Here is a 17098-nt window from a genome sequence, read left to right as displayed (position 1 = left end):
TTTGTGGATGACAGTAATGTCGATGGAATTGTGGATAATGCCAAAGGATGTTGCAGGTTACAGAGGGACATAGCTCAGTTCTACAGCTTATCTGAGTGGGGGCAAATGGAGTTTAATGTGGAAAATTGAGAGGTGATTCTCTTTGGAATGAGTGACAGGAATGCAGATTACTGGGTGAATGGTAAGATTCTTAGTAGTGTTGTTGAACAGAGAGATCTCTGTGTCCTTGTTCATAGATCACTGGAAGTTGTCACCCAGGTTGATAGGGTTGTTAAGAAGGCGTACCAGTGTGTTAGCTTTTATTGGTAGAGGGATTGAGTTTTAGAACCATGAGATCATGCTGCAGCTGTACGAAACTCTGCTGTGGCTACACTTGGAGTATTGCATACAGTTCTGGTCACTGCATTATAGGAAGGATGTGGAGGCTTTGGAAAGGGTTCAGAGGAGATGTTGAATGGTATTGAGGGAAGGTCTTACATGGGAGGGTTGAGGGACTCGAGGCTGTTTTTGTTAGAAAGAAGGAGGTTGAGAGGTGACTTAATTGAGACATATCAGATATCAGAGGGTTAGATAGGGTGGACAGAGAGAGCCTTTTTTCTGCTCCTCAGATGCTGCCTGACCTGTACTTTTCCAGTCCATACTTTTCGACTCAGGTCTCCGGCATCTGCAGGCCTCACTTCATTTTCCCAAGTGCCTGATGAGTACAGAACAAGGGCTACACCTGAAACGTTGACTTCTCCACCTTCTGATGCTGCCTGGCTTACTGTGTTCTTCCAGCCTCTTGCTGGTCTACCTTGGATTCCAGTTCTTCACCTCAGCAGCATCCAGGACAATCCTGTTGCTTGATTGGCTCCCATCCACCACACTCTCCACCATCATGCAGTAGCAGCAGTGCATACCGCCTCTCAAGATGCACTCATCAAGGCTCCTCTGATGGTATTTTCTAAGTCCATGATCTTCCCCCATCTAGTAGACAATGGCAGCAAATTCCCCTCCAGAATATACTTTCCTTCATTATATTGTGGGCAAAATCTTGTAACTCCCTTCCGAACAGCACTGTGGATGCACCTGCACCCTCCCCAATCCCTCCATCTCAGACCGTAGTGGTTCAAGATATGAGCTCACTATTGCCACCTCCAGGACCAATAGAGATGGGTAATAAATGTTGGCTTTGCCAGCAGTGCCCATAATCTTTTGGACAAACTGAACAAGCTTTGTACTGCATGAAAACGAAATTGCTGATATTGTTGTTGCAATTATGTTTGAGGTCCATCTGATGTACCTCACGCCTCCCCCCTGTCATACAGTCATACACTGGCTCTCATCTTGGAGGATTTTGGGTAATCCAAGATGGAGGACGGGAAAAAGTTGTGACTGTAAGTGCTCCTGTCTTTTTTTGAAGTATTTCAGATGTTGGAGCTGATTTTCTGAGGTGCCATAATTACTGTTTTATAAGCTGTTGTATTGTTTTGGAACTTTGGGGATTAAAAGATCAAAGTTACGGTGCTTTAAAAAGGGAGAAGATAGCCAAAGGCAGTGACCACATAGTCAGTGAGAGAGAGGGGGGAAGAAACCTACACTGCTCTCTGACACAACAGTGAATCTAAACAGCTACTACCTTTGCTGTTTGTGTTCAAGTATTTACCTAAGGGGCAACTATTTCATGCAAAGGATGGTGTGCATATGGAATGAGCTGGCAGAGGAAGTGGTGGAGGCTGGTACAAATGCAACATTTAAGAGGCATGTGGACGGTTATATGAATAGGAAGGGTTTAGAGGGATATGGGACAAGTGCTGGTAAATGGGCAGCACGGTGGCACAGTGATTAGCACTGCTGCCTCACAGCGCCAGAGACCCGGGTTCAATTCCCGCCTCAAGTGACCGACAGTGTGGAGTTTGCACATTCTCCCCGTGTCTGCATGAGTTTCCTCTGGGTGCTCCGGTTTCCTCCCACAGTCCAAAAATGTGCAGGTTAGGTGAATTGGCCACGCTAAATTGCCCGTAGTGTTAGGTGTAGGGGGGATGGGTCTGGGTGGGTGCGCTGTGGAGGGTCGGTGTGGACTTGTTGGGCGGAAGGGCCTGTTTCCACACTAAGTAATCTCATCTAATCTATGTGATTAGAAGAATTTGGGCTATTTGGTTGTCGACATGGATGTGTTGGACTGAAGGGTCTGTTTCTGTGCTGTACTTGTCTATGGCTCTATGGTTGCTGTAACTTTTCTTGAATTTTGAATATATGCATTTGTATTTCAGCTCTGCAACAGACTTGAAGAGAAAATGAAAGACGTTTTGCGGGGGAATATTAAAAGGCTAAAAAGGTAAGAAATTTGAACGGTTGAACCTTTCAACGAGACGTGGATTGGAGGTTTGAAAGTTTATTTATAAACCAGACCCTTAAGGGTGTACATGAAGCTTGCTGAATCATTTACTTGCTGCACGTCACTGTGCCAACTAATTGTTTGATAATACAGAACTGCAACTGCATGCCTCCTTTTAACAATGTTTAAGCTTCTTGCCTTGCACTCATCAGCTCTAGGACATGTCTAATTTTGGACATGGTGTTCTGAGGCTTGGAGACATGGGCTGTTTTGAGCATGGCTAGCATGCTACTTCCTGTGAATGATTAATAGGGTGTGTTGTTTGATATCTGCTCGAGTTGGAATGTATGGCTTGCTTACCTGGCGTCTTGTTCAGTGTGATTCTACCGTTGGACAACTTTTATTAAACGATCTGGGTTATGCAAAGAAAAAGACTGGAAATCAATTTAAGATTATCATTCAGGCTGTGAGTGTGGTGCATGAGCGTGTGCTCGATGCTACATAAATGTTCATGCCCTATTTTAAGGAGGCAAAAGGAATTTTTGTGCACTGGATTTTTTTTTTCCCACTGGGGAGACATTTTTATTCTTTGGAAGTCTCATTTTGTTTTGACTTTGCTTCTATCCATTCTTCACATTTTCAACATTTAAATCTGTTTGTCACAGCTAGTTTTTCTCTTCTGACTTTAGTGACAGACCTTTCTGGTGCAATTTAACTTTATACTGTATTACCACCTACAACAAACCATAACCAATTTTAGGCTTACTGGTTCCAGGGTGTATCTCCCTCCTTGTTCAAGTTGATGTCTTTCATTGGAAATCATCCAGTTCTCTGTCACACCCTCCAAATTCTTACAATGTCTGATTGAGCTTATTTCTTAACACTTTCCCGCCACCTCTGAGTGTTGAAGCATCTGGTGAAGTGGCTTTTCCACTGCCTTGTTATTGAAAGCTTTGCTGTACACCCTCTGTACCTGCCTACTCTGTACCTGTCTCTTTGAAAACATGGACTCAAGCTGTAATTTTCTTGGCATTTCCCTTCACAAGTGGCTTTTCTTGAATATCTCTAGTCGGTCCAGACCAGAAGCATCCTTTTTAAGTCTGTTTTGAAAATGCGTTGCACAATACTTTTACTTCATAACAGCCGTTTTGGCATTTTGTATCACTTTTTCCTCTCCGTTATGCGGTTAACTTCCTGTTACTCCAACAACCAGAACAATCCAGGTTTTTGGTTTCCAGATTTACTTGTCATGTATCATGCCCACCTTCTAATCTGTTTCCCACTGTTTGTCATATAATACAAGAAATGGTGGAAAGTTTAATCGATTTTGCCTGGGGCTTGGGGAGCCAGATCTATTATACATGCCATAACAAGTTTACTGAATCTTGTAGCAGTCTCTATCTGTGGGGCTGTGTATCAAAAGCTCTGTCTGCTCAGGCAGTGAAGGTAAAAGATCACTTGACTCCATTCATAGAGCAGCTGGTAGTTTTCTTGGTTAAAGTCCTCCTCTCAGCCTACACTGCAGGAAATTAATTCCAACTGTCAATTCATCACACTTGCACTAAGTCTTAGATGCAGAGTGCTTTGTGGCATTTAATTGAGGTAACAAGGAGGACGAGAGAACTGCAAGTTAATTCACATTTGTGCTGCTTCCCTAGGTTACCCGCCATTGTACGAGGAGGGGCCATCGATAGGTACTGGCCAACTGCTGATGGCAGGTTGGTGGAATATGACATTGACGATGTTGTTTATGATGAGGATTCTGCATATCAGAACATCAAGATTCTCCACTCAAAGCAGTTTGGAAATATTCTTATCCTGAATGGCGATATTAGTAAGTCTTTTGGTTTTATTTCTCTTCATTCAGGCAATGTAGGCATGGCTGGTATTTGATGCTCATCCCTAGTTGCATTTGAGAAGGTGGTGGTGACTTGCGTTGAAGAATTGCTGCAGTCAATTTGGTGTAGTTTTACCCGATAGTAATGTGGAAACGGGAAAACAAAATTGTGCCTTTTGGGCACTGTTTACACTTCACATCCCAGTGAACAGTAGGAGTTATTTTGATTTGTACTTGTACACTTGATGGTTTTTGCACTTAATTTATTTGATGCTGTTGTATTTTTGAGCCATAGAGATGGACAGCATAGAAACAGACCCTTCGGCCCACCCCGTCCGTGCCGAACAGATATCCCAACCCAATCTAGTCCCACCTGTCAGTACCCGACCCATATCCCTCCAAACCCTTCCTATTCACCTACCCATCCAAATGCCTCTTAAATGTTGCAATTGTACCAGCCTCCACTACTTCCTCGGCAGCTCATTCCATATACGTACCACCCTCTGCGTGAAAAAGTTGCCCCTTAAGTCTCTTTTATATCTTTCCCCTCTCACACTAAACCTATGCCCTCTAGTTCTGGACTCCCCGACCCCAGGGATAATACTTTGCCTATTTACCCTATCCATGCCCCCCATAATTTTGTCATCCCTCAGCCTCCGACGCTCCAGCCTCAGCCTGTTCAGCCTCTCCCTGTTGCTCAGATCCTCCAACCCTGGCAACATCCTTGTAAATCTTTTCTGAACTCTTTCAAGTTTCACAACATCTTTCAGATAGGAAGGAGACCAGAATTGTACACAGTGTTCCAACAGTGGCCTAACAAATGTCCTGTACAACCGCAACATGACCTCCCAACTCCTGTACTCAATACTCTGACCAATAAAGGAAAGCATACCAAACGCCTTTATCACTATCCTATCTACCTGCAACTCTACTTTCAAGGAACTGTGAACCTGCACTCCAAGGTTCAGCAACACGTCCTAGGACCTTATGATTAAGTGTATGAGTCCTGCTAAGATTTGCTTTCCAAAATGCAGCACCTTGCATTTAATGACGACAGTTTCATTGCATCATATAATTTCTACAGTGTGGAAGCAGGCCACTTGGCCCATCAAGTCCACACTGATGAGCATCCCACCCAGACCTACCCCTTTACCCTATCCCTGTAATCCTGTATTTCCTACTGGTAACCCACCTAGCCTGCACGTCCCTGAATACTATGGGCAATTTAGAATGGCCAATCCAACTAATCTGTACATCTTTGGATTGTGGGAGCCAATCAGAGCACCCGGAGGAAACCTATGCCGACATGGGGAGAATGTACAACATCTTTCTGATAGAAAGGAGACCAGAATTGCACGTGGTATTCCAACAGTGGCCCGAGGCTGGAATTGAACTGTGGTCCATGGTGCTGTCAGGCAGTATTAAGCCAATGTACTGCTAGTTTGCCTCGCATTAGGTAGGAGAGAAACCTTGCTTGAGTTCTGCCTCACGGTTTATTAACCAGTGATGGCATCAATTGGTGCTGAAGAAACGTGAACATATTGAGTGAACATAAGACATAGGAGTGGAAGTAAGGTCTTTCAGCCCATCGAGTCCATCCTGCCATTTAGTCACGGCTGATGAGCATGTCAATGCCACTTACCCGTATTCTCCCCATAGCCCTTAAATTCTTGAACTTGCAAGGAATGATCAATCTAAGATGGAAATGAAACCAAAACTGCTGAAAAGATGCAGCCCATTTGAAGGATTGTGAAGGCAGTAAAGTGGTTTCATGTTGGGTCTTTTTAGAATTGCCATGGAGTGTAGTTTTGCTTGAAGCCTTTTCACTATGGAATATCTCTGTAGGAATCAGCACCTTTCAAGGAGAACCTGGGGCTTGGGTTTTGAAAATTGTATTCATTGGGGATACAAGAATTGCCCAGCAAGGTCTGTGTTTGTTGCCCATCCCTGATTTCCCCCTTGATTTAAGCGGTTTATTCAATCATTTCAGAGAGCCTGTAGTCATCGAGGCTTGATTCCTAAAGGACACCAGATTTCCTTCCCGACAGGACAAAATTGATTCCAATACGTATTTTTAAAACCACAATTGACTATCATTTTATGGTCACTGTTACTGAGAATAACTTCCAAAACAAGATCCTTTTATTCTTTGAATTTAAATCCCACCAGCTACTGTGGTTAGATTTCAACCCATGTTCTACAGAACATTGACCTGGGCCTCTAAATTACTGCGCCATTCAACCCCCTTGTTAAAGGCTTGATTCAATGATAGCACTGAACTGGGTTGAATTCAGGTATGAGTTAGAGTTGTGAGGACTGGTAGTTGGTAGGGCATGACAGGACAACATGTAGATTTCCTTCTGTAGGGGGTAATCAATGGCCCTAATCTCTGTCTCTCTTGTAAACGTACATAGCTATGTACAACTGGAAAACTCCCACAATATTAGAAACAAAACGCTGGGAGCCTTTAGTGGGTCAGGCAATAACTGTGCAGACATGATGAGGCCAAGAATTCAGCTTCATTCACGGACTGAACAGATCAGAGTCATGAGAGATTTACAGCACAGAAACAGATCCTTTAGTCCAACTGACCAGATATCCTGTATAAATCTAGTCCCACCTGCCAGCACCCAGTCCATATCCCTCCAAACCCTTCCTATTCATATACCCATCTAGATGCCTTTTAAATGTTGTAATTGTACCAGCCTCCACCACATCCTCTGGCAGCTCATTCCATACACCTTTTAGTTGCCCCTTTTACATCTTCCCCTCTGGCTTTAAAACTCTGCCATCTAGTTTTGGATTCCCCACCCCAGGGGAAAAGAGCTTGCCTGTTTACACTATCCATAAACTCCAAAGATTTTATAAACCTTTACAAACCTCAGCCTTCAGTGCTCCTGAGAAAGCAGCCTCAGCCTAGTCAGCCTCTCTCTATAATTCAAATCCTTCAACCCCGGCAACATCCTTTTGAATCATTTCTGAACCCTTACAAGTTTCACAACATGGTTCCAGAGACCAGAATTGTATGCAATACTCCAAAAAATAGCTGAACCAATGTCCTGTACAACCGCAACATGACCTCCCAACTCCTGTACTCAATACTCTGGTCAATAAAGGAAAGCATACCAAATGCTGCCTTCAGCAGACCAGTTTTTGAGACAGCAGTGAAAGTGCTGAGTGTGGCTGCTCCTTTCATGTCGAAGGAGGTGCCTCCAGCGGGGTAGTACTTCCATACTATGGTAGTTGTGGATATATTTGCCAACACGGGAAGTTGGATTGTCTCTCCTACCACCTGCCTCTGCCTCTGTGACATCCTCAGTGCTTTGGAGCCTCCTGTGAACTGGACTGTCTCTTCTTGAGTTTATTTAGTTTTGTTGTGGGAAGAGCTGTAGCTCGCGTGCCGGTTGCCATAGTTGTGGGTATGTTCATCAAGCTAGGAGGTTGATTTACCGAATCATTCAAATTCCTGAAGAGACAATACAGCAGTGCTTAAGCTGCAAGGCACTGAGGATGCCACCTAGAAAGGGGACAAAACATCTACAAATCAACTTCCCAGTTTGGCAAACATATCATAACTACAGCAACCGGCACCTGAGCTACAAACCTTCATGCAAACCTTGGAGTCCCATACTACCTTGCTGAAGTGTTAACCTGGGTTACGTGCTCAAATCTCTGCCAGGGGCTTTGAACCCCCATGGCCTTCTGATTTCAGAGCTGCAAGCAATTGCCCAAGACCTGAGGCTGACACTTGGAATTGTTGTGCCAGGTGCTGTTGTGTTTCAGGCATTATTGAGAATATTTAGCAGGAGCTGTATCTTTGTGCGTCTATCCGTTCCAGATTTAGGGGAAAGTGACCTTCCATACACACAAGCAATCATGGGTGATGGAGTAGAGGACTATAAAGGGAAAGAAATTCTTATCCTTGGAGGAGGAGATGGTGGAATCCTCTATGAGCTGGTCAAGTTAAAACCAAAGATGGTCACCATGGTGGAAATATCCTTTTTAGAGCAACTGTTGCCTGAAATGGTTTGGGTAATGTTAAAGAAGTAAGCTAACGCTGGTCATGCTTGGGTAGGAAGGCTTGGGGATGGGGTGGGGGGGGGGAGGGGAGGTGTTTCTTTTTTGAGCAAAAGTGACTGAGGGGAGATTTGATAAGCGAAGTACAAGATTATGATGGATTCAGATAAGGCAGACAAAGCAAAGCTGTTCCTGTCTTGCAGCACAATGCCAACCTCCTTGCCTTTAGAACCTGGAGGCCTGGGTGCAAGTCTGACCTGCTCCAGAGGTGTTTCATAACTTCTTTGAGCAGGTAGGTTTTTAAAAAAGTTTTCCTGTTAGTTGACCATACAAAGACTATGGGACACATAGATGTAAGGTCATGGACAAGGGCTTCAAGGGATGTGTGAGTTGGCGTTTTTTTTTTGCAGTGAGTGCTAATGGCTTGGAACACTTAACCTATGAAACAGGTGGTAGGAGAGACAATCCAACGTTTCAAAGGAATTTGGGTAGGCCCTCGAAGAAAATTAAGGTGCAGTGCTTTGGGGTGCAAGCATGGGAGTCCAAGTCAATGGATTGCTTTGTAGAGAGTGTATATTTAATGGACTGCATGTCCAACTGTTTAGTAAATGACTGTCCAACGTTTGTTCAGTGATAGGAAGCCAAGCTTAGCAGTGGGCAGGTGTTTATCACTGGGAAGATGCTCCCACTTAAGTTCAAAAGGCCTCAGATCCTAGATTTAACAGTTTTTCTTCCTAGTGCGTAATCAATGGTTTGGACTTCAGTGTTGAGACCGTGATTAAAGCATTGGTTTGATGGAACAGAATTGTGCAGATCCTGGGAAGAACGTGTCAAATGCAGGAAACTGTCAATGGACTGCGAAGGTGGGCAGTGGAGTTCGATCCAGAAAAGTGTGGCAAGCTAGCGGTGAGGTCTCCGTAGTCCCTGGCTGTGCTCTCAATAGAGAGAGACACAACTGCTGGTGGTTTAACCAGAGGGTCACCCCACTTCAGGCGAGGTGAGAGGTTGAGAAGCGGGACCTTCATGTTGACCTAAGGCAGTGTGGTGTCAGTCTGCATCACAAACCAGCCGTTCAACCAATTAAGCTAACCGACTTCATGTGATGTCTGAGGTGATTTGGGAAATGCAAGCAAGATGAGCTAGTACACTGTGAAGGTTGGAGGACCTTGATGTGCATATCTACAAATCCTGGAAAATAGGGAAGGTGGGTAAAGTGATTACAATAACGTGTGCACAACTTGCCTTAACTGAGGTAAAAGAGAGAGGATCAGGGAGGTTATGCGTGAAATGTATCAAACTGGCTTTAAACTGCAGCTTATGTACTGTTTAGCTCTGGTCTATTAGAGAGGATATGATAGCACTGGAGGGGATACTAGGGAATTCTCAACATGGAATGTAGAGCCTTCACTGTATGAGAGAGTTTCAGGAGCTGGAGATGTGTAACTGAGCGAGACGAAGAAGGATCTATCTCCATTTACGTTGTCACCAGGAACGAGGGTGGGGGGGGGTGGCGGGGGCACGAATTTAAATCAGGTAGTGACAGGATTTGCAAGAGACAATAAGGTATTTTGACCCCGAGTGCTTAGAGGTCCAAATTTATAACCTGAAAGATGATAAATATTACATTTTTTTTAAAACAACAATTCTTTGATTGCAGTGTATCAGATGTATATCCTCAGGCCTGAGGACGAATACCTGAAAGTGGAGCAAGGTTGGGTGTCTTGTCTTTATCCAGCGTGGACATAATGGGCTGACTGGCTGCCTGTACTGTAAATACACTGAGCCCTACCTTATTGGGTGGTGGAACAGGCTCAGAAGTTGAAATGAGATGCTCCTGTTCTTGTGTTTTAAAATTTTTGTTAAGTGCTAAATTCTTTGTGCCAAAGCTTCAGGCATTGAACTCATCGTCCAACTAATTTTTCCATGAACCAGCTGTCTAGTAACGGATGTGTTTGAACATGTTAACAGTTGAGGTCTTATTACATTCCGAGGCCTGAGTACAGTGAATTGGAAGGCAATAGCTAGGCGTTTACCCAGTTGGGGTTTGGATGTTCTCCTGAAATGGCGTGACTCCCTCCAAATTGTAATGGTGTGTTTTTCAATCAGGGTTTATTCAGCCAGATTTAACAGTTTTTCTTCTTTGTCAGTTTGTTGTCATACTCGTTGGAGTTGTTCCTTAACCAGATTTGCACATTGACCAGATGGTGATTGATGCATGTTGTAAACACATGCGCAAAACGTGCGGAGATGTCCTGGACAATCTGAAAGGAGACTGCTATCAGGTAGGTCAACTGTCAGTCTTCTCTTCCCTTAGATATATAACTAATAACTTTTGAAAAGTGTAGGCTGCCTGCTTAGATAGACTGTCACTGCTGAATACTTGCAAAGTGCCCCAAGGTCTCTTGACCAGATCTACCTTACCTGTACCATTAATTATCACTGCTTTTCTCTTTACCTAAAACTCCTCAGTCTGAAAGTGGTCACAAACAGACTCGCTGAGCCATCGCTCAACTCTAGAACTGCTTGTTATGCTTGCAATCAAGCCTTGTGTGTGATCTCATCAGCTTAGCTTTGGTAACATGCATTCCAACCTGGTCACCTTTGACCCTGATTTGGAGTCACGTGTTCGCCTATTGCCATTCTATCACAGCCACAAGTTAGTTATGTATTGGCATGTACGACGTGCTCTGCTCAACTCATTAGTCTTCCTGTTGTGCAAGCAGCTTTGTGGAGATAAACAGTCTGTTCCTTCAGCAAAAGTCTCTCTTCTTGCAGGCGGTATCCTGCATTTGGTTTGAGTGATGCTGTCATTGCTAAATCTCTTGCTGGTCTGGCCTGGGTTTTAGTATCTTGTTCCATTCACATTCTTGTCTCCAATGCTATTGTGGCCCTGTTCCTCCCTATCTTATCATTGCATTGCAATTAATGCCGAATATCCCTTAATCTCTTTCATCTCTGCTTGTCAAGTATATGACACCCACAGTAAATTGTGCTGAAAGTTTCCAGTTCCTCAGCATGTCACCCACGTGGTATTTGGGTATGGCTGCCTATAACTGCAGACATTTTATTTTGAGGAGCTGTTTGTGAGAGAATTGCTTACTCTCCCTACTACCAGTTTGACTTTATAGACCTCTTGTGTGTTCCTTTTGCTACTACACCAGCCGTATGGAGTAATTTTCCCCAGAAATGCGTACAGTACAGATTTCTATCATGACGTGCACTGTTGTGTGTTTTGTCAGTTGCAACTAATCTCCCAGAACTCTTGATTCTAGGAAGAGAGGGTTGATGTAAACGTAATTATCCGTAAGGAAAAATACTGGGGAAATTGGAAGCCTGAAATTGACACATGCTCTGGAGCTGATTGTCTACACCCTAGACTTGGAAAAGACCTGGCTACAGGAATAGTGGATGCATTGGTTTTGATCTTGCAGAATTTCCTGCATTGTCTGCTTGCTTCCACAAACCAGAAGGAGCAAATATGATTTCACTGTTGACAAAAGGAGGGAAAGAGTAAACAGTTAAACACCAGCGCCGTCAGCCTAATGCCAGCCATCAGCAAAATACGAGAATTTGTTAGTGGAGAAGTGGTTCCAGCAGGGAGAAAGAGAATTGTTTAACCAACAGTTTCTGTGAAGAGAGACTTATGTTGCAAATAAATGAGGGGAGTGAGGAATCGCTGGCTGTTATGTATCTGAATTCTCAAAATATTTGTAAAGTTGCCATGCAAGAGGTTATTGCATCAGATTATAGTTCATGGGATCGGGGAAATAGCTTGGCATAGTGTGAGGATTGGTTAGCAAACAGGACAATGAATCTAAATGAATGGCTTATTTTCACAACAGCAGGCTAATGTAACTTATGGAGAACCTCATGAGCCTAAACAATTTTCAATCCATGTCATTGACTGAGGTCAGGGCAGCTAACAAAATGTCCTCTGAGCGAAAAACAAGGTGGAAAGCAAGTTGTGACGAGGACATAAAGTGGCTGCGTTGTGATGTAAGCAGGTCGCATTTAGAGCAAGGTGATGACAGATGGAGTATGATGTGCAAGAGGTTTAAAAGTTTCCTCCTTGTTTTGCCAGCGTTCCAACCAGGGTTTTTAAACTGTTGTTTGTTGCTCCTCCTACTGTGAGTTTTGCTGACAGGAAAGGCACAGGAGTTTGTCTTGCCCATTTTATTATCTGCAACTGCTCTGTAGCATCTAGCATCCAACTATATCAAGGTGGACTCCTCTGCCCTCTGAGATTTCTAGAGCTTTCCAAATCTGATCAAACAGCCTAAACGCTAACATTTTACTTTTTAGAGTGACATTAGCTTTTGCAATTTTAACTCCCACTTTCTTTATCTTGTGAGCATGCATCTTAGCATCCACATTTAAAAGGCAAGTATTTCTAATGCCAATTTCATTGTTTAGTGTTTTGAAACATTCAGGAAAACTGGTTGAATGTAGAATGTAGTGAGAAGCCAATAAATGTTGGTATTCAAAAGGTTCTGGTGTGTAGAAAATTGTTATACAGGTACAGCAAGCAATGAAGAAGGTAAATGATATGTTGGACTTACAACAAAGGATTGAATGCAGCAATTCTACAGAGATCTGGTTTTTAGATTAGATTACTTAGTGTGGAAACAGGCCCTTCGGCCCAACAAGTCCACACCGACCCGCCTAAGTGCAACCCACCCAGACCCATTTCCCTACATTTACCCCTTCACCTGACACTACAGGCAATTTAGCATGGCCAATTGACCTAACCTGCACAGTTTTGGACTATGGGAGGAAACCGGAGCACCTGGAGGAAACCCACGCAGACACGGATAATGTGCAAACCCCACACAGTCAGTCGCCTGAGGTGTGGTGAGACTGTATGTGTAGAGTGCTGTGTAACTTTGCTTTCATCTTCTCAGGAAAAATACATTTGCTTTGGAGCATGTACGACAAAGATTTATACAAAAACATATTGATGTGTAAAGGGAGACTAATTAGAATAAGTCTCTTTTCTAAAATTGAGATGAATGAGGCAATCTCTTCCGGATTTGCAAGGTACCTGTTGCAAAGACAGAGAAATGTAAGGAGTGACCTTATAAAGGTTTACAAAATCATGAAGGGCGTGGATAGGATAAATAGACAAAGTCTCTTCACGGGGGTGAGGGAGTGCAGAACTAGAGGGCAGAGGTTTAGGGTGAGAGGGGAAAGATATGAAAGAGACCTCAGGGGCATCTTTTTCATGCAGAAGGTGGTGCGTCTATGGAATGAGCTGCCAGAGGATGTGGTGGAGGCTGGTACAATTGCAACATTTAAAAGGCATCTGCATGGGTATATGAATAGGAAGGGTTTGGAGGGATATGGGCTGGGTGCTGGCAGGTGGGACTAGGTTGAGTTGGGATATCTGGTCGGCATGGACGGGTTGGACCAAACGGTCTGTTTCCATGCTGTACATGTCTGTGACTCAGCAGGTCTGCGGAGAGAAATCCGAGTTAATGTTTTGGGTTGAGTGACCCTTCTTCAGAACTGATGGTAGGTTGGAAAACGTTGGTTTGTGTGCAGAAGATACAAGGAGGGGGTAAGGATTAAACGATAGGTGAGGATAGAACTCGGAGAGGCAAACAGTTGGACAGACAAAGGAATGGATAACAATTAGCCCACTCGGAGAATGAATGTATAGCTATGAGTGGCTAATGATGAGTGGTGTGTAATACCTGACCTTGTTATGACATGGTATGTTGTGAGGGGCTTGGGGGTAAGGAAATGCAAGAAGGTGCCTTCTCCCCTAAAATTGTTGAACTCAAAATATTGAATCCAGAAGGCTTTAGTGTTCCCACGTGGAAAATGAAGTGGTGTTCTCCCAGCATGCACTAGGCTTCGCTGGAGCACTGCAGTAGGCCTGAGACAGATGTTGACCAGGGACTGGGTGGGGTGTTGAAGTGATAGGCGGCAGGTAGTGGTTACCCAGTTGATGCTTTATTTCCTCGATATGTAGGAGACGACATTGTGAGTAGTGAACGCAGTAGACTAGATTGAGTGACAAGTGTTGCAAGGATGTTGTCCCCAGCTGGAAAGGACTTGGTAATCATCTTGGGATGGGGGGGTCAGCTATTTATAACTGAGCTGAGGAGAAACCTCCTTTGGTCAGTGTTGTGAATCTTTCACAGCCTTTACTCAAGGAGCTCTGCAAGCTCATTTGTTGAAAGTATTCAAAATAGAAACTGATTTCTTGGGCACTGAGGAATTGAGTTTGCTGGGATTGATTAGATTAGTTGGTTTGTAGGCAAAGGGAGCTCCGGCAAGTGGGAGGCCTGTAAAAGTGAGATAGCTCGAGTTCAAGGTCTTTAAGTTCCTGTGAGGGTGAAGGGCAAGGTTGGCAGGAATAGGGAGCTCTAGATGGCAAGAGATATTGAGGCTTTGACCAGAAAAAAAGGAGGTATGGCTCAGGTGCAGGCAGCTGGGGTCAAGGGAATCCCTGGATGGATACAGGGAACGCAGGAGTTGACTGAAGAATGAAGAAGGAAATGAGAAGGGTGAAAAGGGGGCTCGGGACAGCCTTGGCTGAAAAGATTAGGGTGAATCCAATGAGGTTCTTCACATATTAAAGGAAAAAGAACAACGAGCGAGAGAATAGGACCAAAGTGGACATGTATGTGTAGAACTGCAGGAGATGGGGGAGGGTCTCAATGAATATTTCTCCACTGTGTTTCCCATGGAGATAGACATGAAGACTTGGGAACTTGAGGGAGTTAGTGGGGATATCTTGGGGGCAGTCCATATCATAGTAGAGCAGGTGCTAGATGCATTAGTATGTATGAAGGTGGATAAATCTTCTGATTCTGACCAGATATATCCAAGAAAACACAGATGCTAGGGAAGAAATGGCGGGGGCCCTGGCTGATATTTTTGCATCATCGTTAGCCAAGGGTGAGGTCCCGGAAGACTGGGACGGTAGTGAATGTCGTGCCCTTATTCAAGAAGGGCTGCAAAGAAAAACCTGTGACCTTTAGACTATTAAGCCTAATATCAGTCGTAGGTATGTTATTTGCGAAGATTCTGAGAGATGATATTCATGCATTTGGAAAGACAGGGATTGATTAGGAACACTATCTCTGACTCCCAATTCCTCTGCTTCTGCTCTATCTGCTCCCAGCCGGAGAAACTCCACTCCAAGACATCCCAGATGACCTCTTATTTCAAGGACAGCAATTGCTCCTTCCACGTGCTCATCAGTGCCCTCCAATGCATCTCCTCCAGTTCGCGCACTTCCGCCCTTCAACCCCTGTCCTCGAACCGCAACAAGGATAGAATGCCCCCCAAGTCCTCACCTTCCACTCCACTAATCTCTGGGTACAGAATATTATTCTCCTCCATTTCCGTCACCTACAATCAGACCCCACTACCAGAGATATATTTCTCTCCCCACCCTTATTGGCATTCTGTAGAGGACATTCCCTCCGTCACTCCCTCGTTAGGTCTTCACCACCCACCAACCCACCGTCCACTTGGGGAACCTTCCCTTGCCACAAGAAATGTAAATCCTGTGCCTTACCCTCACCCTCTATGCCCCCCCCACCCCCTCACCTCCATCCAAAGCCCCAAAGGATCCTTCCACATCCGGCAGAAATTTTCCTGCGCATCCAAACGCCTCATCAGTTGTGTCTGTAGCTCTTGATGCGGTCTCCTCTACATTGGGGAGACAGGATGCCAATTTGCGGAATGTTTCAGGGGACATTTCTGGGACACGCACCCGACAACCCCACTGCCCTGAGGCCGACCATTTCCACTCCCCCTCCCACTCTGCCAAGGACGTGCCAAGTCCTTGTTCTCCCCCACTGCCAAATTCAGTCCACCCAAATGCCTGGCGGAAGAAGGCCGCACCTTCCGGCTTGGGGCCCTCCAACCATACAGCATCAACATCAACTTCACCAGTTCTCCCCCCCCAACCTCATCCCAGATCCAACCTTCCAACTCGGCACTGCCCTCTTGAACTATCTTACCTGTCCATCTTCCTTTCCACCGGTCCGCATCACCTTCGCCACCCACCTGCATCTACCTATCACTTTCCTAGCTAACTCATCCACACCCCCACCCTCCTATTTATCTTTAGATTATTAGATTACTTACAGTGTGGAAACAGGCCCTTCGGCCCAACAAGTCCACACCGACCCGCCGAAGCACAATCCACCCATACCCCTACATTTACCCCTTACCTAACACTACGGGCAATTTAGCACGGCCAATACACCTGACCCGCACACCTTTGGACTGTGGGAGGAAACCGGAGCACCCGGAGGAAACCCACGCAGACACGGGGAGAACGTGCAAACTCCACACAGTCAGTCGGGAATTGAACCCAGGTCCCTGGCGCTGTGAGGCAGCAGTGCTAACCACTGTGCCACTGTGCCGCCCCATGTGCCACCGTGCTGCCCCAACTCCCCACCCCGCTGCATTCCTGTTGAAGGGTTTATGCCTGAAACGTCAATTCTCCTACTCCTCGGATGCTACCTGACCTGCTGTGCTTTTACAGCTCTAATCTTTTTGACTCTGATCTTCAGCCTCTGCAGTCCACATGTTCCCCTTTGATTAGGAACAGTCAACATGGCTATGAGTGGGAGAACATGCCTCAAATTTGTTAGAGTTCTTTGATGATGTGACCAGAAAAGTTGACGAAGGCAGGGAGGTAGACGCAGTCTGTATGGATTTCAGGATGATAAAGTCCACATGGTAGGCTGTTCTGGAAGGTTAGATCGCATGGAATCCAGGGGGAGCTGGCAAATTGGAAACACAATTGGCTTGATGGTAGGAAGCAGAGGGCAATTGTGGAAGGATGCTTGTCGGACTGATGGCCTGTGACAAGTGGAGTACCTCAGGAGTTGGTGCTGGGCCCATCACTGTTTGTTATCTACATTAATGATTTGGATGCGAATGTACCAGGCATGATTAGT

General features: G+C 44.9%; 1 protein-coding gene across 1 annotated transcript in view; it reads left to right on the top strand.

The window, feature by feature from the left end:
* The first annotated feature begins 2256 nt into the window (after positions 1-2256).
* The window catches only part of LOC132820659 (spermine synthase-like), a 45878-nt gene continuing 31036 nt past the window's right edge, over positions 2257-17098 (top strand). The window contains exons 1-4 of the mRNA XM_060832875.1: positions 2257-2317; positions 3976-4151; positions 7993-8149; positions 10366-10453. Of these exons, the coding sequence (XP_060688858.1) occupies positions 2277-2317; positions 3976-4151; positions 7993-8149; positions 10366-10453 (462 nt within the window). The 5' untranslated portion in view covers positions 2257-2276. The remainder of the gene's footprint in view (positions 2318-3975; positions 4152-7992; positions 8150-10365; positions 10454-17098) is intronic.

This window comes from Hemiscyllium ocellatum, chromosome 12 (genome assembly GCF_020745735.1).
Source record: "Hemiscyllium ocellatum isolate sHemOce1 chromosome 12, sHemOce1.pat.X.cur, whole genome shotgun sequence".
Lineage (NCBI taxonomy): Eukaryota > Metazoa > Chordata > Chondrichthyes > Orectolobiformes > Hemiscylliidae > Hemiscyllium > Hemiscyllium ocellatum.
This window is presented reverse-complemented; position numbering and strand designations above follow the sequence as displayed.